Source organism: Triturus cristatus, chromosome 9 (assembly GCF_964204655.1).
Source record: "Triturus cristatus chromosome 9, aTriCri1.1, whole genome shotgun sequence".
NCBI lineage: Eukaryota > Metazoa > Chordata > Amphibia > Caudata > Salamandridae > Triturus > Triturus cristatus.
The window spans coordinates 574,172,369-574,195,422 of NC_140592.1; the positions used below are offsets into that span (position 1 = coordinate 574,172,369).

Genomic DNA, 23,054 nt, shown 5'->3' on the forward strand with positions numbered 1-23,054 from the left:
TGAGAGTGATGTCGAAATTGGACAAACTATGTTCAAGAACTTTTTCATGTAAGTTGATTCTCTTGCTCTGTTCCCGGATATTTTGAGCGAATTTTAGCCATGTGTTCTCACGCATGAAAATCTGTCGGGGGTCCTATGCAGGAGAATAGACCTGTAATAATGACTGTTCGGCCTGGGTAGCATTGATTGAGCAACTATGTATCAGTAGAGGGGATCCCATAATCCTGTACCGCGAGTATGACTCTCGATAAAGTGTCCCATAAACGTTGGTGATAAGAACTATGTAGATTATGTTCAGATGTGCAGACGGTATATATTAAAAAGAAATGACTATATATGCCAAAAAAAGGGCATGTTTATGGCCACGTTTGCAGAGCATCAAAATTTGGCCCATGCTGTATCCTTCCATTGTGAATTGTTCCCCTATGGGACTCTTACTGATCCATTATTTTATTGAGAACCAGAAGTAATATGTTACTAATCCTTCTTCAAAAGGAAGATAGGCAGTGATTTCACTGTTGTCTGTAGCAAGGTGTTTCAGGCATAGCTTTTTGAGTCATTACTTCAGGATCAACAAATCACGAAGTACCTGAGATTGCGCACATTTTCACACAAATTACTGTAAATGGAGTGGCTATTAAAAAACCTAACAACATTTTCTTCCCACTCTTACTTCATGATTGTTGGAAAACTTTTAGTAACACATTTTGTATTTGTCCCCTACAGGCAAAGTTAATCGTCCCCAACAGCACAGCTGGGCTGATCATCGGCAAGGGCGGTGCCACAGTGAAAGCTGTTATGGAACAGTCGGGTGCCTGGGTACAGCTCTCTCAGAAGCCTGAAGGCATCAACCTGCAGGAGCGTGTAGTGACCATCAGCGGCGAGCCTGAGCAGATCCACAAGGCAGTGGACATTATTGTCCAGAAAATTCAGGAGGATCCACAAAGCAGCAGCTGCCTCAACATCAGCTATGCCAATGTTGCTGGCCCCGTGGCCAACTCCAACCCTACTGGTTCACCATATGCCAACTCCACCGATGTGATGCCAGCTGCAGCTGCTGCTGCCTCTGCCTCAGGGCTACTGGGACACACTGGTCTGGCGGGAATGGGTGCATTCCCAGCTGCACTTCCTGGCTTCACTGGAAATGACCTTCTGGCAATCAGCACGGCTCTCAACACCTTGGCCAGTTATGGCTACAACACCAACTCTATGGGCTTAGGAATCAACTCGGCAGCTGCATCAGGCGTCCTTGCTGCTGTGGCAGCTGGTGCAAACCCAGCAGCTGCAGCAGCTGCCAACCTCCTTGCATCCTATGCCAATGATGCCTCTACTAGTGCAGCTGCTGCACAAGGCAATCCAATGGGTGCTTTTACCTTGGGCTCACTTGCTGCAGCCACTGGTGCCAACGGTTACTTGGGCGCGACCTCTCCACTGATGGCCAGCTCCCTCTTGGCAACAGAAAAGTTGGCAGAGAGCGCCAAGGATATGGTGGAAATTGCCGTCCCAGAGAATCTGGTGGGGGCTATTTTGGGGAAAGGTGGCAAGACTCTGGTGGAGTATCAGGAGTTGACGGGAGCCCGAATTCAAATTTCCAAAAAAGGGGAGTTTATCCCAGGCACCAGGAACCGGAAGGTCACCATTACAGGTTCGCCAGCATCCACGCAGGCAGCGCAGTATCTCATCAGCCAGCGGGTGACCTATGAGCAAGGAGTCCGTGCCACAAACCCACAAAAAGTGGGGTAATAAAATAAACCCTGTCCAAGAAGCTTCCCCCTTATTGGAGGCTAATGTGTAGAGTTGTTAGGGCCAGTCTGGGAGGACCAGCAGGAACACGTCAAGACAGAATTCAAAGAAAAACAAATGATCACTTGCTTAATATATGGTTTGCCAATGAACCCGTTGACAATGTGTGATATGTATATATGGCAGTTTTTGTTAATTTTAATAGAAAACAAAAAACAAGTTTGTTTTACCGTCTATTTCCCCATATCTTTTTCAGCTATATGTTCTCTTGCAATCTATGCTTAGTGCCTCCGTCTCGCTGTGGGGTTTCAGGAGGGTGGGCGAGGGAGGCAGTTGGGCGAGCTAAACTTGCTTGGGGATTTTTCCTGCTGCCTGGTTTCTGTTAGTTCGGGTGTTCTTGCTGGAGGACAAAGTAGCAGTGGTTATTTCAAACCTATTATGAAGCAAACTCAGAAAACCTCTAAAATAGTGTTGTAGGATTATTGGGAATGAGATCTATTTGAACACGACAGGGTCTAACATTAAGGCTCTTTCAAATGGGGCACTGTCTTACTAACATACAGACTGAACTTCCTCTCGATAACTTTAGGGGAGAGTTATTCCAGAACTTCTGGGAGAGGGCGCCAAAGTGTGTCCAAATAATGCTAATGTATTTAAACCAGCTCAAAATTTAGGCCCCTTTATCACACATGTGGAAACAAATTAACCTTCCTCCTTGATTATTTTCTGTTGGGTTCTTTCTACTTCAAAACGGAGTTAGCTGTAGTGTTTGTGTACAGTTTAAGCTTGGATATGGTTGCCACCTGTTCTGATTTTTGAATCACACCCCCAGATGATCGGAGCCAAAGTAAAAAGTGTAGCTGGCATTTCTTTAAGGAATAGTATTTCAAATACTATTCAAAGGGTCTTAGGCCTGCCCCTGTGAATTCCTTTTTGTGCGCCCTCCGACAATAGCCTGCCCCATGCCCACAGCTGATCTGAAGTGTTCTTCATATCTGCTAAAGGAAGGTGACAGCTCATCTTTCTTAGAATTGTGGCTGAACATTTGGCATTATGTGGTAAGTTGTAGTTACCGGAGTTTCACCTTGCAGGGTTTCCCAAATACGCTTGGGAAAATAATTTGTTTTTCTGAGTGGAGAAAGACCTCCTTGAGTGATAGATAGGGTTTGATTAAAATATTAGTGAATAGAACCCTGCCAAAGTTTCCCTCGAAAGCCTTTACCGACTGTAGTGACTTATTTTCATCACCTGTCAAAGATGAAGAGAGTTCTTCCTCGTATTAAAATGTAAATTGATACTTGTATAGCGCACTACTCACCCACAAGGGTCTCAAGGCGCTTGTACGAATACCGCTGTGGAACCCATCCTGGCTTTCTCTGTGAGGCGTCCACTCCTGGGCACCCCCAAGGTGGAGGCCAGGCATCCTTAGCGTTGTGGGGGCCGTTGTGGAGATTAAGCAAGCTATTGCCCAGAGTTGCAGAGTGGGACTCCATGATTGGAATGGCACCGAGGCAAGAATTATCAGGTCCGTGGAATTTTTTTGAGCCCAAGACCCGCCGAGGCGGGGAATTGAACCCTGGTCCCGGGCTAGACCTCTGCATCAGGGTCTGCCGCTCTAATCATTGAGCCACACTTCTCCACATTATTAAGCAGGCACTTGAAACAACAACATGGCACGAGGCACCCTTTGATATTACACATCACTTCCTGTGAGATCAACCTCAGAGACTTCAGACATGGCATGTTAGGAAACTGCCTATGGCACTTGAGTGCACTTACCTGCATGGCAAGGCTGGAGACATCCTGTGGTACAACAGGCCACGAGCTGTAACACTTTTGGTGGCAGCAGGCAAGGATTTGATTTGGCATGTTGTCCCATTAGGACACTTTGTGTTACAGCTTTGTTGATAATAGTGTGGGGGGGGGAGGGGTTGATATATTTACTCCCTATAGCAGAAGATAAATCACAATTTCATGAGTCCCGTTTGGCCAAGTAAAACCCAATTATTTAACCCACATACGACTATGACCTTTCTGAATTTTCCAAAATCCAATTCTAGTGTATGTCAGAGTGGAAATATTAATTTAAATTTAAATTTAAATCCAGTTGGCACTAGCATAATCCAATGTATTCCCTTTATGTATTACAGAGTGCATCGTTAAGCACCCCAACTGACATTGACATGGATTCTGGGACATGCAGTCCTTAATTGATAACACTGGAACAAATACACAGAGAGGGACCGTAAAACTCCTTTATTTTAGATTTCAAAATTAGTGATCAAAAGATGTCTGAAGAGTAGAATTGCATTTACCAGGGTGTCTCCACCCTCGCCTTCACTGATGTATCAGGGAACAGAGGGTATTACATGAACAAGCCTAAAATGGACAAACTGACTTAGTGGCTTGATGCCATTTTTGAAAGATATGGCACTTGAATAACTCCTGGACTCTCAGGATAATTAATGCTTGACGCGGTATATTACCAGAACAGTATTATATTTGAAAGAACATTATATTAGGGGCGGGATGGGCCGTATAAAGAGGGTGTTATTTATGTAAGGCAAATTTTCTTTCCACTAAATCATATTTTTAGATCAAGTACTTATATCCCGCTACAGCTTCCGCAGTTAGGCTTATAGTCAGCCGTCCTGCCAGTTTAGACTCAAGCTGATTCTCTAACCTGCTGTACATACTATCAACAGGCTGGGCTTCATCTGTAATAAATTCCTCGACACCAAATAGATTATTACCACAGAATGTAATGCGAGTGCGAGAAAGGTAAATAACTGGTGTCACCTATTAGTGTAAGAGTCAACCTCTGTACTAAGCCGAAAGCCCTGTTCATTTTCTATAGAGTAGCAGGTGCTATACGAAGTGCCACGTGCTCAACTTGATGGTTCTGGGGTCAAAGGTAACTCTTAACAATTGGTTGCCAAAAAGGAACTACCCAAACGTTTCAGAGCATTCACTGTAGCAGCGGAACCTCCTCACTGGGGCCGCCTTCATGATCCATGTGATGGTGCACACTAGAGGATGACGTCTCATTATCTTGCACAAGAGGCTGCACACGTTTGCGTCCGCGAGGCCGTTCATTCCCTTTGACTTCTGTTCCGTGACTGGGTGCTGCACCCACACAAATTCCACGTGGCTCCGATATCCAAGCAAGGTATCCGACTCTTATGTTATGAACACAAAGCACAGCACCCATTCTGTGCTTCCATTGACTCAGGAACTTCACCTAAGGCCTTTGTAGAAGGCAGCAAAAATAAATTATTTATTTAGGAGGGAGTACCCAAAGTAAATTGGCAAGAAGCATGAATTCCTTCTCTTATCTTTCACGTATATTGATCTGATGAATAGACCCACCCCCTACCAGTCCACAAAACCAGTTGCTGTGGATTACACAGTATTAAGAAGATACGTGAACTCTGAGATCAGGTGAAAGGATTCTCCAATGACGTAAAATGCACATATTTAGGTATATTTATTGGCCTGTTATCTGTCAGAATAGAATTGTTAACAGTGATCAACACCTACTCGTTAGCGTAATTGTCACTTCTTTCCCCTGCAGTCCAGGGAAGCTCTCAGGTCACCAGAAAAAAACAAAATACACCTGGATCCTCATATGCTATCTATTCACTCTGGTCTTTGTAGCCTCTGAGTACATGCCCCTAACTCCCAAACTTTTGATCACATGTGGAGTAGTCTCCCTCCACAAAACGACATAACCGTAACACTCAAGTGTTTCGACCCCCTTTCGTGGGATATCTCTCTGAATCATCTTGGCCCCCCCACAATATCTGTCACACTCACACACCATTTTTATGACACCATTTGTGAAGAACTCACCAAGCCCAAAACCGATGTCCCTGGGTTGGACCTCAGGGTCCTTCGTCATTCCACTCTTGAGAGATGGTGCTCCAGGTTTTCAAAGGATGCTGCCTAGTCTTGCCTTGCCCTTACAGAAGATCACCTTGAGCCAAGTTGCTACGGAAGCTGGTCAATCTGCAGTGATTTGGGTAAAGCCTGATCTTGGTCACACAGATGCTACCTCTCGTTATTCACACACTGTCATGGGGTGCCATGGTTTCCAAGTTTCAGGAGGCAATCCTCCTATTCACCAGGAGTACTCACCGAAGTTTTAAGCCTGTCCTATTTCTTCTGGCTCTGAGGGTATTGTCTTTTCCCCTCCTTGTGAGTGCTAAGTATTGTCTCTCAACGGTCTAAGTCCAAAAGGTCTCTAGTGTGCTGCCTCTCTTTCCCATCAGACCCGTAAGTAGAAGCTCCCAGAGAAATGGTTCCAAGAGGCAACTTACATTCTCTGCAACCAACAAGAGATAACATATAGCAACTTTTCACCTCACTTTAGGAGGCAATCCAACCCTCCGTCTACGGTGATGTCTTATTATTTCTCCTCTTTCTGTGCACAAAATACTATTTTCTCCAGGCGACTACCAGAAGTGTTTGATCTGGTGTGCTGAGGAATTCAAAATCAGTTTGCCCATCAGTTGGCATCAAAGGGAAATCAAAGGACAGGTGGCACCCTTCCTTATGCACTGCATACATGCTGTCTGGTAGGCGCTGCTGTAAAGGACAGGAAAAATAAGGTTTGTACTTATGGAAACAAATTGGAGATAACATTTATTATCTGAATATAGCACATTAAGGTTGATGAATAGCCATTTTAAATAACAACGCCACAGCCCCATTGAGGAGATACTCAATAATTTAAGATGTAAAAGAGTTTGCAGAAATCCCAAGAGAGATTGTAGAGATTGTAATATTAGTTCTGCTGAGCTTAGTATGTGAGGTTTTCCTAACCTCCCATCTTAATTAAATCATCCCCACATACTTGCCCAGGCAGCTCAAGTTTTTAATATTGTCCTGCCAAAGTATTGAGTCCACAATCTCAACCACCCCAAGAACCATGAAGGAAAAAATCAACCTATCTATCTATCGCAGTGAGCCCACTTCACTGACGAAGCAGGCACGGACTCCTGAAAGGTGCAGGATTTAATTTTATTATCTTAATCCATTAAATATATTAAAGCAAATGCATCGTCCATGACGCGTTTCGACCGTTCACACGGTCTTGATCACATATATATATAATCAGGTTTCGTGTATGTGGAGATGAGAACAGTACATTTATATTTGCTTATTTTCATGATGCAGTAGTAGTCAAGATTCTGGATTCAATACGTTGGCAGGAAGATATTATTTACCGATGCAAATCTGGGCATTGTAAAAAATTAGATTGTTGCCATTCTTGAAGTTCATGGATAATAAGGGTTGTTGAAAATTTGAAGCGAAAATAAGTTTGATCATAATCATTTGGACGGCAATGATCGAGGAACAATTTAGTTCTCTGTGTAGAGCTGTTGAGAGTGCACCATTCATGCTACCAGAGCGCCCTTAGCATGTTTCAAATAGCACGTTCGCCACGTAGAAAGGGAAAAAATGGCCAGACTAGCAAAGTTAATTTGGGCAAAAATCATACCTAGGTCAGATACTCCCAGCAATATGAATTTTATCCCAATGTAGAAACGTGATGATAAATGTAAAGGAGGTAAGCTTGCATATTGGGCAGTGCCTTCTGAAGCAAGTCGGGCTGGTCACCTCTATTAAATGCGGAGGAGAGCCAGCTGAATATCTTGCTGTAACAACCTGATGTCTTCGTGTACCCCATGCCCTATCCCTGCTCTGATTTCAAAAGATTCTTTTGTAGAGATCAGAAATGTGAAATAGTATCAAAGATAAGCAATATAGTAGCATTGTTTGCACTGAGCATTAAGTACACAAACAGACGAGTTGCTTCAAGTGAATAGGAGTTCACCTTACAGCAGCAGTGCAATGCTATTTATTTTAGAAGTACATATTGTTTCTACTAAATTCATGTAAATTCCCACAAATAATTCGTTTTTAGGCAAATCCTTCATCCTTGTTTATGAAATCTTTTCCAGAAGGCGACTGGTATTTTATAATAGTGTTAATCTTCAGTGCATCAATGTCTAGTCAGCTTTCTTCATTAGACATTCATCTAATAGGTTCTAAGTCAGAATATCTTTAACAAAAATGTTCTATGACAGAAATATTGTGTCCTAAATATACTTTACAAACATATTGTCCCATTGGGTAAATATTTTCTATGATTATTCCATTTGGGCGATATTGTGCTAAACGATATTTAGGACAAAATATTTATTTCATAATATTTTCATTGCGATATTCTAGTACTATACCACCTTGTCTCATCTGCCATGTTTAGCTATACGTCTATCATGCCTAGTCAGCCACCTTGACTAGCTAGTCATGTTTACTTAGCCAGCCATCTTGTACTGTCTTCCAACCCTAGGTTTGTCAGCTCCTTGGATAGCCACCCTTGATTTGCAGATATTAATCACACCCGGTCACTCAGGTTGATGAGGCCGCCACCTTGATTGGTCTGCTAAATTTGGTGAGGCATTAATCTTGTGCATTAAGCAACGATAATTGTGCCAGCCTTGTGATAGGGCAGCAGAATCAAATACATGCTGTCCTGTCTGATCAGCCTTGGCGGCCATCTTTAAAAGTTGAATATGTTTGCTTAAGCAGTCATGTTACTTGGTAATAGATGGCAGGTCTGTCAGCTTTCTGACCTATCCAGCCACTGAACTAGCCTAACCAGCCCTTTTTATTAGTCAACGACCTCATATTGTCAGGTATCTTCATTAGTCAGACATGTAACTTTGCCTTGGAGGACAGTTTGATTATGATGGATGATATATGAGAAGTCCTCCAAACCGCACCGGCTGGCAATTTCATTCCATTCCCGTTCAACGCTCGCATTTCTTGTAGTGATAATTCGCCATTTCCTGTTTTTTACCATCTTTTCTCCCACCTGTCATGCAAGTGTCCCATTGCACTGCTGTTCCCAAGAGCACTGTTTAGAAATAATTCAAATGTAGAAAAATGCTGCTGGGAGTTATCGTAACTTTACATATCAAACTTGCAATGGAATAAGCGAGAGAAAGAAATGGACAACATAAGAAAAATAACATGAGATCTTTTGTGCCAAAATACATGTACCTGCTATGGTTTTATTCTTTTTGCGGTTTTTAAAGAAAAACAAAAAAAGAGAAATCAAAGAAGGCTCACTGTATATCAACCCATTAACAAGTGCCAAACATAATTTAAAGAGAAAGTGTAGCCGTTGAGATAAGAAATATAGCGTTTTTAGAGCGTTTACAGTTCAAGACTACTGAAAAAGTAATCATCAAAAGAGAAAAAACATAGCACTATAGTATGTCTAATAATTATCGACGTTTGTTAGAAGCTTTTTTAAAATAGTACAATTTGTATTTTGTGATGTTTGACATGAATTCTGCATGTCGTGTTTGCATGTTCTTATAGCCGAGAAGCAGGGGGTTGGAGAAAGGGGTATGACTGTGGTCCTCTGATCTACTAACGATGCCGGCTGAATCCACAAAGCACTTTTTAGTATTTCAGGGTAGAGATTTGGCTCTTGTTCCCCATGTTCTCATCACCCTTATCCCATTTCCCACACCCTTTTCCCCTTACCTGGCCTTTGACACTCCTATGGCAGCAAGATGGGTGCGGAAAGCCTTTCGCAGGTGACCAGGCACGGCTGTGGGAGCGGAGATGCTGCCTCGACAACTGCCATCAGTGCCCAGGGGCACGGGCTCCGAAGGAAGGAGTTGAGGCTATTGGCTTGAGTTGGGCATGACCCAGAGGTTGCTTCCTCACTTTGGGACATCAAGGTGAGGCGTATGACGTGTAACTTGGTCAAGTGCTCTCTATGTCCCGCTAACACCTGATGGCAAAAGTGCAAAGCTCAGCCTGTGTTCAGATCCCTCTGTACTTACCTCAGCGCAAGCAGGAATGGTATTGTTTTTATCATGGTGCCATGAATGCTCCAGTCTACCTTGTACCTGTGATCTCTTTTACAGGCACATTGGCTTCTACTGCTGTCCTCTGCACACTGTTTGCCGGCGCTGTGGAAGCATCAAGCCTAAGGCCCTGATTGCAGTTGGCCCGATTCATCGGGATATTTGTGTTAACGCCTGCTATCGGGTTTACGAAATTATGAATTGTGCAATAAGCACAGCACTCCCTCCATACATTCCAGCCGGCAAAACCTGCTGCAATGTAACGGGGGGAAAATACCCTTTTAATAAGACAGCAGATTTTGATGGTCTGCATGCTAAACCCCATTTTTCGAGCACAAATCATAATTGGGTGCTTTCTACAACCCCTTTTCTGCACCAACCGTAATAGGGGGTCTAAGAGTGACATTTTATTTCTCAAAAAGCAGTACCTCTCGCTTTGATGTTGCTAAGAACAACTTGTTGACCCCCAATAAGGTCAACAACTATCAGAGTGAAACACCATCCCATAGCTGATAAAGGTGGTCAACAGAATCCCAAACCTGCATCCTAGCCAAGCTTCTCTCAGCTGTTACCGACTCCATGTGCACAACTGAAGAGGGAAAATACAAGCACAGGCTGAGCTTTATGCTATAATGTTTCTCTGCAATGGTTTACAGTGGCCCAATGTGGAAGAAACACTCTTGCTTTTTACCAGCAAACCCAAACTGGTTCTATCAGAGCCTGCATAGGTTAAGGGGCTACAAATTCGCCCTGCAAGATTTGTTAACGCTTTGTTCCGGAGGTATATTTTCACGAATTTGGTTTTGTGGCTCAGCACGAGCTGTGTAAATTTTGTGCATTTAACTGTGAAGGTGGTCTTCCCAGCCCAGAACAAGAGCCAACATGTAGAATTTTTAGAAGCTTTGTTCACTACCTATGGAAAAGGCATAGGGATGAGAAGAGGGACCCACTAACTGAGAATGTTAGCACTGAGCAGACACATTTTCCAGCGAGCAAAATGTAAAGAAGGTCTGGAACGGCTCAATGATGTTTTGTGGCAGAGACTGAGGATCCACTGGTAAGGGTGATTTTTTTTTGCTCTTAGCATCACTTTTCAGCAGAAAGTGGTGTTTGATGGCTGAGCGTAGTAAGAGGGTTGCTCAGAGAAAGGTTGGACTGTGCTGAAAAGTCCTCTACTATTTTTGCGTTTAGCCATTAGCGCATTTTGCTGAGAATGGAAAATGTAGCTGATCAAAAACAGTATAAGAGAGAGGGGACAAGTACACATGGAGTAGGGGAATAATCGTCATGCAGAGTGAATACTCTTGAGGTTTGCTGGACACCATGTTGCTGAATGTACCGGGGTTGGTTTTTCTGGCCTTCTAGTTTCATTTGTATTCACTGATTTCACAGACACTTGATTTTAAAAAGTCTCCACAAGTTATTCCACAAGCCAGAACCTGCATCTTTGGGTATTTGGTTTTAAGGATCCACCCTATTGTTAGTCAAACACAGGTTCTCCCTACATTTTACCCTCTTTGGACCTGCTTTCACACATGGGCATGCGGAGGGTAAAGGGATGAAATACAATACAGTGAGATCTGGTCTTTGGAGATGACAGCCTTTGTCTTAGAAGAAAGATGCACCAGAGAATTTTGTAATTGTCTTTTACTGGAGCTGGGGGCATGCTTCTGATATCTCTGTTTATATCGAAACCTTAATACTCAATAAGTTTAGGACAAGTACTCCCAACACACATCCTCTATAGTGTATTTCATAAATCTATTTACTGCATACAAGGGGTAAACATGTGTATTTTATAGACTGTTGTTCAGGGTCTGCTTCTATGACTTTTCAACTAACAGTGTCACACACCAACAACAGTCTTCATGAAGGAAAAATATGAAGCATTTATTTAAGCATGTGTTTCTGCAACTGAGGCTTTCCCTGATGTAGTGGAAATAACCTTAGAACATACAATAAAAACGTATGGTCTGCCTTATGTATACAATTTTGGCCGTAGCTGAAGGGGTCGTACAGGTTCCCCAATGACCTTAATTGTTGTGGGGCAATATTAAACACAAGTATGGAGAGATACAACAGCAAACTCCCTAGGTGTCCTTTAACCTTAGCAATTTGAGAAGACATTTACAGCATAGCTTGATTCGTGATAATGTGCTGTTAAAAAACCTTTTACATGTCAAGAAATATCTTGAAAGCATAGATTCCCCTTCTGTTAACTAGTTAGCCAAAGCCATTTAAGTTGACATTGTAGCCCAGCAGAGCACATGATAATGTCATCAAACAACGTGACCCATTGGTGGGCATCTCATGATGGTCAATCACATGGTGAAGGAAATCGCCACACTGTCTCACCCGACTCTGTCTGACGATCACTTTCCTCAGTCTTCATGCACCATTGTACAGAGCGTTGCATTGCATGGCAGAACATACATTATCCTCTCTGTTTTATGGTGTGTATAGATATATAGATGCAGCCATCTAGCATAATCACACATTGGAGGAGGTCTCGCTACCATTGGGTCATGTGCCGTTCCGCCTTTCTCTAGCATTTTACCATGTCACCGTCTTTCAGTCCTGGCTAGCACTTGCCGACCAGCCACTTCGCTCCTCAGCCTGTTGCACCTCTTGTGTATCCCTCCCTCCCTCACCTTTTCCCTACACCTTTGTGCCAATTGAAGGAAGCTCATTTCAGGCTTATCAGTTTGGTTTTTACTTTTTCTTTCTTCCTCTTGTTCTTAATGTGTGTCTGGACATCCATGCTGCAAAAACATAAAATGTGAGTTGTCAGAAAAAAACAGTAATTTTAAAACAGTAATTCAGTCGGCGTGGGAACTAGGCAGAATGGCCGGCTATACCTCTGGACTGTTTTTATCCTCACCACCCTCATCTCAGCATCAAGGGACATGATTGGTTGTTGCACCATAAACGGACACAGCCATTGGTCACCCTCAAACGTTGGTCCATCCACTGGGAAATCCATCTAGAGTTATCTAGAATCACACCACTCCTGGACGGCCATCTTGTCAACTGTCTTCTGAACTTTGACCTTATGACCTCCACCATCATTGAACTTTTAACCTCCCTTCTGTGTCCATAAACCTGTGTTCTTGGGATTTTTCCATCATTCATATCAAACAAAAGAAAACAACCTCTATATACGATGTGCAATTCTTACACTTAGTAAATAGTGTGGACATTTTGCCTGAGAGAATTGTCTGACTCACCACCTTCCATTATTTCATTGTAAATTTCCTAATTTTGTTAAACTGTTGGGACAAAATCCTCATTTTTCTGTTCAACATCACAAGGCATGTTTCATAAAACTGTTGGCTGTTAGATTGCCAGTTTAGTCAATCTGCTTCCCACAATTATTTCCAAAAATTAATTAAAAACTAATATGAAGAAAGACAACTAAACTTGGAATTAAGGGTGAGATGGGACTAGACACTAAATCCGTATCTATGACACTACTTTATAGTTTTAGACTTCCTAAAACATTTGTCTAGTAATGTGGTCTTGGTTGCTTTTAAATGCAGTATCGCTGTATTAACGAGTTGTGTTTTAAAAATAGAACTTAAGAGTGGTTAAAAACCCACAAATCTTCAATAGAAAATATATTTTAATCAACAGTCACCTAATTAAATTTGTTTTAGAAGTGGCTGATATCTTAAGTCCAAATTTGCAACCAGACAAGGAAATTCATAATGAATCAGAAACAATCAACATAGTTGCTATGACTGAATGGGATGTGGATGTACCCTGGGATATTTTTGTGCAGCCAGAATGTAGTTGCTCATAGGTTTGCAGAAATAAACAAATTACCGGGGCATTTAGCAATCCCTCAACAAATTTCCCATATGTAGAAGCCATCCTAGTGTGTGATCATGCTAAATAAATTAACCACTTAAAAACAAGAAAGAACTAGGTTCCAGCAGACATGGCATGATTGGAAACAACTTGAGATATCCAGTACTGATTCGAAGATAAGAATCTATGTTTTTCAGCAGAAAAGCTAGCTGGAGTAGCACTGAAATTCTTAAACAGCCAACATATTGTATGGAACTGTCTCATCTATTCATTAAAAACCTCTTTATAAAACAAAATATAACTATTTATTTTAACATTTGGAAAAAGGGAATGACTGGAATATGTTTTATTGTTAGTTTTTAAAAAAATATATTAATTTCCATTTTCATGATGGAGTAGTGGTATATTTAATGTTTTAATAGTTGTGTCTGTAAAGTAAATTGTGTATTAACTTGTGGCTAGTGGAGTCAGCATTCTAGTGCTAAGATAATTAACTCATCTTTCTATCATGATAAATGTTCATTTCAGCATTGCTCTCGTCTTCCGTTGTCTTTTCTTTGCATTTTTCACAACACTTAACTCATTACTAATGGAGTGAGACCATGGCCATCATGAGAAAAAACCTCTGCTGTTCTTTAGAATGTCAAATGCATAACTTGAGCTACACATTGTGTCAGTCTTCAAAGTTTCGTGTCTGCACCTTGTTCGACCATCGTGAAACACTGCACACTATGTGCCAGTTGTATTTTAATTTACTGTATTTTGGAGATTCATGAGATGACACTCTCCACTCACTGTTGGTCTCATAAATTATAGTATACACTTTGTATCAATCACTGAAATTTAGACTCTGCATTTCATGCTGGCCATTTTAGAGCAGAGTCAGCCCTTTGTGTCGTGCACGTTGAGAGTCGTCTTAGCTGATATTTGGTTTTGTGCCACCTCTTTTGAATCAGTGTCTGCCCTAGTAGTTACCAAAGGATAAGGTAAGCTCTAAGCTAAGCTACATAAGCATTACATCTTCAATCACTCAATCAAGATACTTTTCTTGGAAGGTAACTATAAACCATACCAATCCAAATGTCTCTCCTGTTCAGAGATTACATGGTATGTTTAAGGAAATTATTATAGTTAGCCACAGTTTGTAAACTAAACTGTTAATTATAATTCAATTGAATATCATAAGGTGAAGTCATACTTTTCAGTGGCCAGCATAAGCAAGTCTGCATGTATACATGATGTTAGATTTGATTATAAGCTTCAAGTTCGAGAGAGAAAGAGTGGACATTCCTTGTGTAGAGTGTATTAGAAAGAAACCAGGCCAAAAACCAGTTGAATCATAATTTTGAGTATTAGTTCTAGTTTTCTCTTCCATGTTGCAGGTGCAGAATGTATTTGCCACAAAGAATCCAGGGTATTAGAAATGTGTTTGGAAATATGTCAGGAAGCTGGCTCTGGAAAACTTTCCAGAAATTAAATTATGTGTCAATTCGATTCAAATGTACTTTATTTCGGTTTATAAAACCATAAATTTACAAGATAAAACATTTAAAATGAACATTAAAACTCCGTCACTAAAATTGGAACAACCAAAAATTTATTTTTATCAAAAAGAAATTCATACGTGATTATAAAAGGCAAACAAGTATTTCCATAACTAAGCACAAATTCATACAAGACAATTAAAGGAATGGTATTAATTAAATATTTTTTCTACTGCATTGTACAACCAGGGGCTAGATCCATCTAGGTGACCCTTGACCCTACCTACTTAGGGCTTCCTTGGATAGATCTAAAAAATCTGAGCCCCCACTTAATTTGGCACTTGTAGAAATGTCTCTAATTATAACACTCAAAATCAATGGGGAATGGATCACTTGTACCTGCTACCAGGGTTCAGGTGGTTCTATCCATCAATGCTTAAAAAACCCTCATTCACGTAGACAGGTCGGTAGGCGGTATATCTTGATTCTCCACCTTAGTCAGATACGTGACAGCATCATTATTGGGTTTATTTCATGCTTCCTCCACCTGGAGGGAACCACTGGTTATTTCAGTAGTGACTACTTCTTTGTCTAAACCAATAATTTCAATCAGCACTTCACGAGAAGGAGTCAACTCTGATTTTACCCACAAGTGTACCCAGTATTTTAGAACTCTCAAATGAACTACTGAGTCCACCCTATTGAGTGCTATAACAAAGGGAACGGGTAAGAGAGGAGCGCTTGTTGATAGATTACATTTAGATCTAACAAATTAATTTTCTTCTGTAACAAGTACAGTGGTATTTGCACAACCCCACACCTCCAGTCGGATTAGAGCCCCAGCAAGTGCTGTCATCCCATACATTTCTAGGACTGGAGAAGTTGTTCTACTAGAGGTAGCTTTGAATTTCCTTACAGCAAGTACAGCCCTATGCTGTAGGATCGCCCTGCTCTGTTCTAGCCGTGGCTGCCATGTCAAATATTCAGCCAGTCTGACACCCAGAAAGTTGATGTTTTTGACCTTTTGAATGGGAGCACCTCCCATTGGGGGTTTATTGCCATATATTTTTATTTAGACAAAACCACAGGAGTGTAACCCGTAGACCCAACTGAGATCAGGGTGATAACAATGTAATTGCAACAGTATCTCAGTAGGAGTTATTGAATTATTTGTAGTCGTATGTACAAGACATTACAAACACACAGAGAGAAAAAAGAGGCTGCAACATTTTTTTGATTAATGCGCCCGTAGGCGTCATATATTAAGGGAAGATTAACAAATTATAACAGCACTATACGGTCCAATTACCAAAACAACCCTAAGGGAAAAAGTGTACAATGTGCTCGTGACATAAGTGTGACGGCGCAAGTGACAACGTGTATAAAACCATATTAAGGGGCGCAACACAGTAAATACAAAATATATACAAATTCAAGGTTCCAAGCAACAATTTCAATTATTCATTTGAAAGTTCTCAAGGAGTAATTTTCGGGAACCAAAAAGATCAAAGAGCGCCAAAAGGATTTGGAGCTGATGGGAACAGGTCGACGACGTTTCGATCCTTAATAATTCCGGATCATCCTCAGGACCAGGGTCGTTAATTTCAGGGAGTGCTGTGTAAAATAAAGGTCAGTATCAGAGCGGAGATGAACCGGACGTAGGGAAAAAGAAAAAGAAGGAAAGAGGGGAGTCTCGACTAAAGCCTACCTGGGACTCGGTTAGGGAGGGTTCCGGGTAAGTTGATACAAGGTCACGGTGTGTCCAGGAGAGACATCAAAGGACTCGGGGTTAGTTCAAGCGTCTCTGGGAAACAAGAGGGTGAAATAAGCCAGGGAATAGGGAGGGTGAATGAGCAGGGGAGGATGAACGGCGGTAACGTATTGTTCACTTACCGCGGGCAGGAGCGGAGCAGCGGAACCGGAGGGGCGCAGAAAGGCTGTTATAATTTGTTAATCTTCCCTTAATATATGACGCCTACGGGCGCATTAATCAAAAAAATTTTGCAGCCTCTTTTTTCTCTCTGTGTGTTTGTAATGTCTTGTACATAGGACTACAAATAATTCAATAACTCCTACTGAGATACTGTTGCAATTACATATATTTTTATTTAGCACCGCTGATCTCTAATCCTCTAGATGAATAAAAAGGAAGCCAAGCAATCTAAAAGAGCCTTAAAGCCCAGGGTTGTCCTAGATAATAACAGAGTGTCATCAGCAAACATCAATATCGGAGTGCTGGAGCCTTCTGATTTTGGGTCATTGTGGGTACAATTGGCAACATTGTGTGTCATGTGATCCACCACATTCCTCAGAGTGCCCCGTTCCTCTGGAACCACAGATGAGGGCATAGAGGGATCATGCATCCTGTTAGTTTTCATGTACTGCTTTGAATCTTATCACTGAATCTGACTAGTGGAGGATGAGGTTTTTCCTACACAATTTTGTAAAGTTTTTTTTTTTTAAAACATAGGCAATAATCCTGAAGTGATGAGGCGTGCAAAGTTTAATAAATAACAAGTCGTTGGGGAAAACACCCTGTTAAAGTAGGTTTGCAGGAGAAGATAAAAATAAATCTTTTTTATTTGGATAATAATTCTTCACAAAAAATGGAAAGAAGCACACCTCTGGCTTCTTAGGACTTATGTACAGAAACTCGGTCCTTTCACCAGGCCTCTATCCTCATCTCTTTCCTCCTCCTCTTGCTTTTCTTTTGAACTAACTCCTTCCTCCCACAGGTATCCTCTGCGGAACGACAATGGTTTCATGCAGGTGCAGGTAAGCGCGGTGGGGCGGGGCGGGGGGTATTTGACAGACAGAATAGGATTTATTTATTTATTTTATTTTCCTTATTCTGTCATCTGTCGACTTTCACCCTCCCACCCCGCCCCGCCTTGCCCAGCCCCACCCTACCAAGCTTACCTTCACTGTCTGCAGCTGGTTTCATGCCAACAACTAAGCAAATCAGTGCTTAGCTACACAAGGATCACACTATGGTATGTATTTAAAATATTACTTGAGACTTAACAGTGCCTCGGGAGCTGGCCTTCTATTGCGCCTAAGCATACTCCATATACTGTTTACTCAGGGCATAACAACCTCCCTGGTGTTTAAGCGTCTGTTGCTCCTGGGGGACTCAAAACAATGTGTTTTTGTTTATGCCTGTGATGAATTAGGCTCCAACCATACCTGGGTAAACTACCACCTAAAACTCCACCAGAGTTGTGGTCTTTGGAAGACTTAGAAGACTGTCTAATTCAAGATAAAGGTAAGCTTAAATTCAGAAGAGCAATAAGGACTCAATATTCCACAAATTTGACACATCTTACCTCAAGCCATAGTGGGTTGTATACGTTGCCTGCAGAGCTATCCCTCACACTTCCTTGTACTCTGCTTCTTGCATAAGATGCCACTGCATGCCACTGCAACAATTCTGGTCTGGAGCACTTTGTCCATACTTACCACACACCACAGCTCAACACTAAACAGATGGCACTCACAATTCATCGTCCATTCACTAAAAGATTAGGTCACCACCTACTCGACCAGTTGAGGAGCATTTTGGGGCCTCCACGAGAGATATGAGTGCACTCTGAAAAGCCAAGATATAGTTACACATCTACGTGAATCAGCTGTGCCTTCCTACTGGTCTTATAAAGGCATTTTAGGATCCCATTGTTGACAAATGATGTAGTGCTTCTCTAAAAAAAAAAAGTCTTTTAACAAAAGTGTTTTTTGGAGAGAAAAAAATTGAGGAATTTGCTGTGACCTGTAATTGGATAACCTGATCTCTTGCACGGCACATGACACCTAATCGACCAATAGAATAGCATCATTTCCTACTGAGGCTGTGACCGAGTGTATAGGTTTATGCCTAAAAGATTTTCCTGCTATGTAGATCTGTCAAACCAATGGCAGCATTTCATCAGAATTTCGTTTTAATAAGTTATCAATAGACTTGAAATATATATGACTACTACACTACCGTCATTGGACATTCATCTTAGAAGTATTGGAAAATGAACGGAAAACATTGGCTCAAAATATCATGCAATTTGCATACGTTATAACTCAATAGACAAACCACAAACTGTGTTCCAAATTTATTAGTATGCTATAAATTCCCATAAGTCTGCAGATATATTGCTTTGACCGAAGTAAAATAATTTTTTAGAATGCATATTTCATTTACATCCCCATAAAATATAATTATTTATTTTGTCAGTGTTTTCTAGATTGCTAGTAAGAGCAAACATGTCATCTCTGATTCCCAGAAACTTGTTACCCAAACTGTTTATATTACTGCAAAGCATTACTTTTAACCCCTTCGCTGCGGCGGAAATTCCGCCGCAGCGCTGGGGGGTGCGGGGGGGGCAGCGCGGTGGCGCGGTGCTCATGACGGAGCCACTCCGTCATGAGCCACGGTTGGGCTGTGCTCATGACGGAGTGGTTCCCTCATGACTCCGCCCACAGCGCTAATCGCCCGCACAGGCGGGGAATTAGCGCCGCGTGGGCGGCGCGGCCGCCAACGGCCGCAGCATGATGGAACCACTCCGTCATGAGCACACGGCAACCGTGGCTCATGACAGCGTGGTTCCGTCATGAGCATGGAAGGAGTTAAGCTTAGAGTACACAAAGATGGCGTGTTTTAAAATTCTTGCGGATAGGTAATTGGAGGTCTAAGTAATAAAGAGTGTCACAAAAGATGTACTTCCCATTGACAAGAAAAGAAGCATGTTGGCTCAAGCTCACAGCAAAAAATTGCTGCACAGAATGACAACAACATTGTAGTGAGGAAGGTTTTGCTCCAATCTAGGTTAATTTTGGAGTATGGAGCAAACCAATACTACAGTCTATAAGTAACATAAATAGTAAGCAACAAAGGGGCATATTTACAAGCCCCTATCACCATCACTGTGATGGCAATAGGGGCCTTGCCCATATTTACAAGGCAGCGTTAAGCCACTGCCTTGTAAATAAGGCACCCTTTCACGCTGTATTTAGCAAGAAAGGGGAGGGTAATTGAAGTTGCAGAGGGCCTTCCACCGCAACACCCATTGATTTTGACGCTGCCCCTGTTTACAAGTATTTATAAACAACAGCGGTCCCTAGGCATCAGTTGAGTAAAGAAGGAGTAAATAAGGACCCAATCAGTGCTTATTTTCAGAGACTTGTCCAGCCGGACAGTGGTCATAAATTTTTACTAATAAGGTAATGTAGACAACAAAATACAAAAGAATTCTCAAAGTAGGACACAAGCCTGTGTACCGTACAACAGATAAGGAAGAAAGCTTTTTACAAAAGAAGTTGTTCAGGCGAAAAAATGTTTGTACAATGAGAAAAAGGTTGGAGAATAAGATTAACAAACATTACATAGAAACCCTTATGTACATAGTATGATGTCAATAGGAACATATAGGGTATATGCAATTGTCGACGACGTTTCGATCCACACACATAATACTGGGATCATCATCAGGACAACATAATCAAAGCCTGTGCATATGACCGGAATCGGGATGCTCTTGTTGTGAATTGCCCCTGTTTACAAGGGCAACGTAAGTTAGAGGCAGTGCCATAATCAAGACTAGGGAGAACATGGTTTTGAACAGGCGAAACGCAGAGAAATGCTTTATTTCTCCTTGTTTTTGCTGTTTCCATGTGTGCTGCCTTGTGCAGCACACGTAAAAACCGCAAATTTCCTATGATTGTATATGTGCAGTCGGGTCCCTTTTCCTGCACATAAACAATCATTTAAAAAAATGCTGTTGTGCAACTTCTATGTGTGCTGCATTAAGCAGCACACACACAGAAGTTACAAAATGGCATTTAAAGATTGTTTATGTGCAGGAAAGGACACCTTCCAGCACATAAACAATCTTCTACTCAACACAGGCACCCTTGCACTATGGTGCAAGGGTGCCTGCGTTGGCGCAAGGCAGCTAAGTTAGCACCAGCGCAGGGGGAAACGCAGGGCTGCACCATATTCTAGTAAATATGGTGCAGCACTGTGTTTCTAAAGTGCGTTGTTAGCTTTCTTGGCTTAACGACACGCTTCACCACTTTATTTTAAATATGCCCAAAAGTGTTGAAATAATTCATTCTATATTAATTAAATGTTTTATTTGTAGTGCTCATCGTTCATCTTATGGCATCTTAGAACTAAGAAGAGATCAATAACTTAACAAGTACATATATGAAAGAAGAAAAGGAAATCATAAAAATCGGCCAGTTCACAGCAGAACTATTGTTTCCCCTAGGTCTGAAAATAAATCTGTGATTGCTATTTTAAAATGTGAAATCGACCCTGGTTGTCTCAACGTTTTTTTGTAATTTTTGCCCGCATGAGAATCACAATGCACCTGAAGATAAATACATATTTTTAACTTCAGTTGCCATTACGTTGTTCGTGACTCTTCAAACCAGATTCGAGAGTTTTTTTTTTTAAAGGCTCTATATTTTTGCAGTTTCATATAGCATGAACCTGAAAGTATTGGAGCGCTTTGCATGAGTACCAGTTACATTACACAAAGACATGTTAATGTTTGGTAGGCACAGGGGGAGATTAAGTGATTTGCTCAGAATCACATGATAAGCTATCGCCGAGACTCGAACCTGGTTTCCCAGTTCCAAAGTCGTCAGCTCTGGACCTTATGCCCCATCCTCTACAGAAACACTGGAGAGGCGCTGAGAGGGAAATTGGAAGTATTCTCAACGCCAAGGTGATAAATGCTTTCATTTCACAAAGTGAAAAAAAGCATCTGAAGAACAATCATAGAACTGATAATCGTGATGCCAGGTTCCAGAACTTAAGCTTGTGAAGTTTAAGTTTATATATTTAAGACCCAAGTCGAGCTCTTGATCCATAATTCACTATTTAAGTATCTAAAAATAAGTGTGTCATATTAAAAAAACCAATAAGGCAAAGTAAACTAGCATATAAGACTATACTAGAACAAAACTCATAAAAATCACTATAAATTGTTACATTAAAAAGTATGGCCAAGATATTTAAAAAAAAACAAAAAGAAAAGCACTGAAAGTCATTGTCACCATAAATATTAGTTTAGCAAAGTCTTGTAAGCTTCAGAAATAAAATCTTACCAATAAACATTTTTAGATCATGGTTGAGCAAAATTAATTTACTGTATTGCCGCATAAGACTTACATCCCATCCTGTGCAACTCCACACCATAAAGAGATACAACAAAAATGCAATGTATAGTCTATTGTTTGAAAAACATTAAAAGAATGATGATAAAATATAAGTAAAGCAGTATGCTTACATTGTAAACTGACACTGTCTCACCATTCCAGAAGTGAATAAATTCAATGTAGCATGCATACTTCTAAAATGTGATGGGCAATCTTAAGCAGAAAGAAATACAATTGTTCATTTGTCAACATTGCAATTATTCTCAATTATCATTAATACCTTTGCACACACACAAAGGCTTAAAAATGTTATACAGAAAATAAAAATGAAAGATTAGTCACCATCATAGTAAAATTCTGATACCTTTATTGTCTTATCCAAAATATTTTATGTACTCGAGCCTAAATTTATAACCATTCTAAAGAACACAAACCTACTTCCTCATTGGAAGTTCAAAACTTGCATAGGTTCCAGCATAAATTTGACCACATGATTGAATATTTTCTCAGTGTAATATTCCCACACTAAGCATGAAAATAAAGCTTGTGCTCATAGACTGATATTATATTCACAAAATCAGCAAAATAAATACTGCATGGATTAAGAAGACCTGGGCATAGTGTGATGATAATTGTTAATGGTTTATTGTCTGCTTGACATGCGAGTCATGTTTGTTCAAGTAGTACCTTGTGTAACAAAATTACTGTAAATGCTGGAGAATAACTTTCTCATGAAGAACTACGGACAACTGGTTCTAGAGAAATTTTCAAGTAAGGTTGCAGTGTCATTGATGCAAATGTGTGCCTATTTTAAGCTTGGCAGCAGCAATTAGGTCAACCCCCAATACTTAACTCTTAAGATTCCTTCTTGCCTTGACTTCTGGCATCCATAGAGACCTAACCTCGTAACGTTTCAAGCATCTATTCATTGTTTTGCTTTTGGGATTCTCCATAGCCTTCCAGGGAAAGGCAG

At 41.1% G+C, this 23,054-nt stretch overlaps 1 protein-coding gene across 2 annotated transcripts in view; it reads left to right on the top strand.

Annotated features, from left to right (window-relative positions):
• The window catches only part of LOC146798337 (RNA-binding protein Nova-2-like), a 191,086-nt gene extending 177,109 nt beyond the window's left edge, over positions 1-13,977 (top strand). For both annotated transcript variants that reach the window (XM_085625594.1, XM_085625595.1), the window contains exon 4: positions 727-13,977. In XM_085625594.1, the coding sequence (XP_085481720.1) occupies positions 727-1,743 (1,017 nt within the window). In that variant the 3' untranslated portion in view covers positions 1,744-13,977. The remainder of the gene's footprint in view (positions 1-726) is intronic.
• The last annotated feature ends 9,077 nt before the right edge of the window (positions 13,978-23,054 follow it).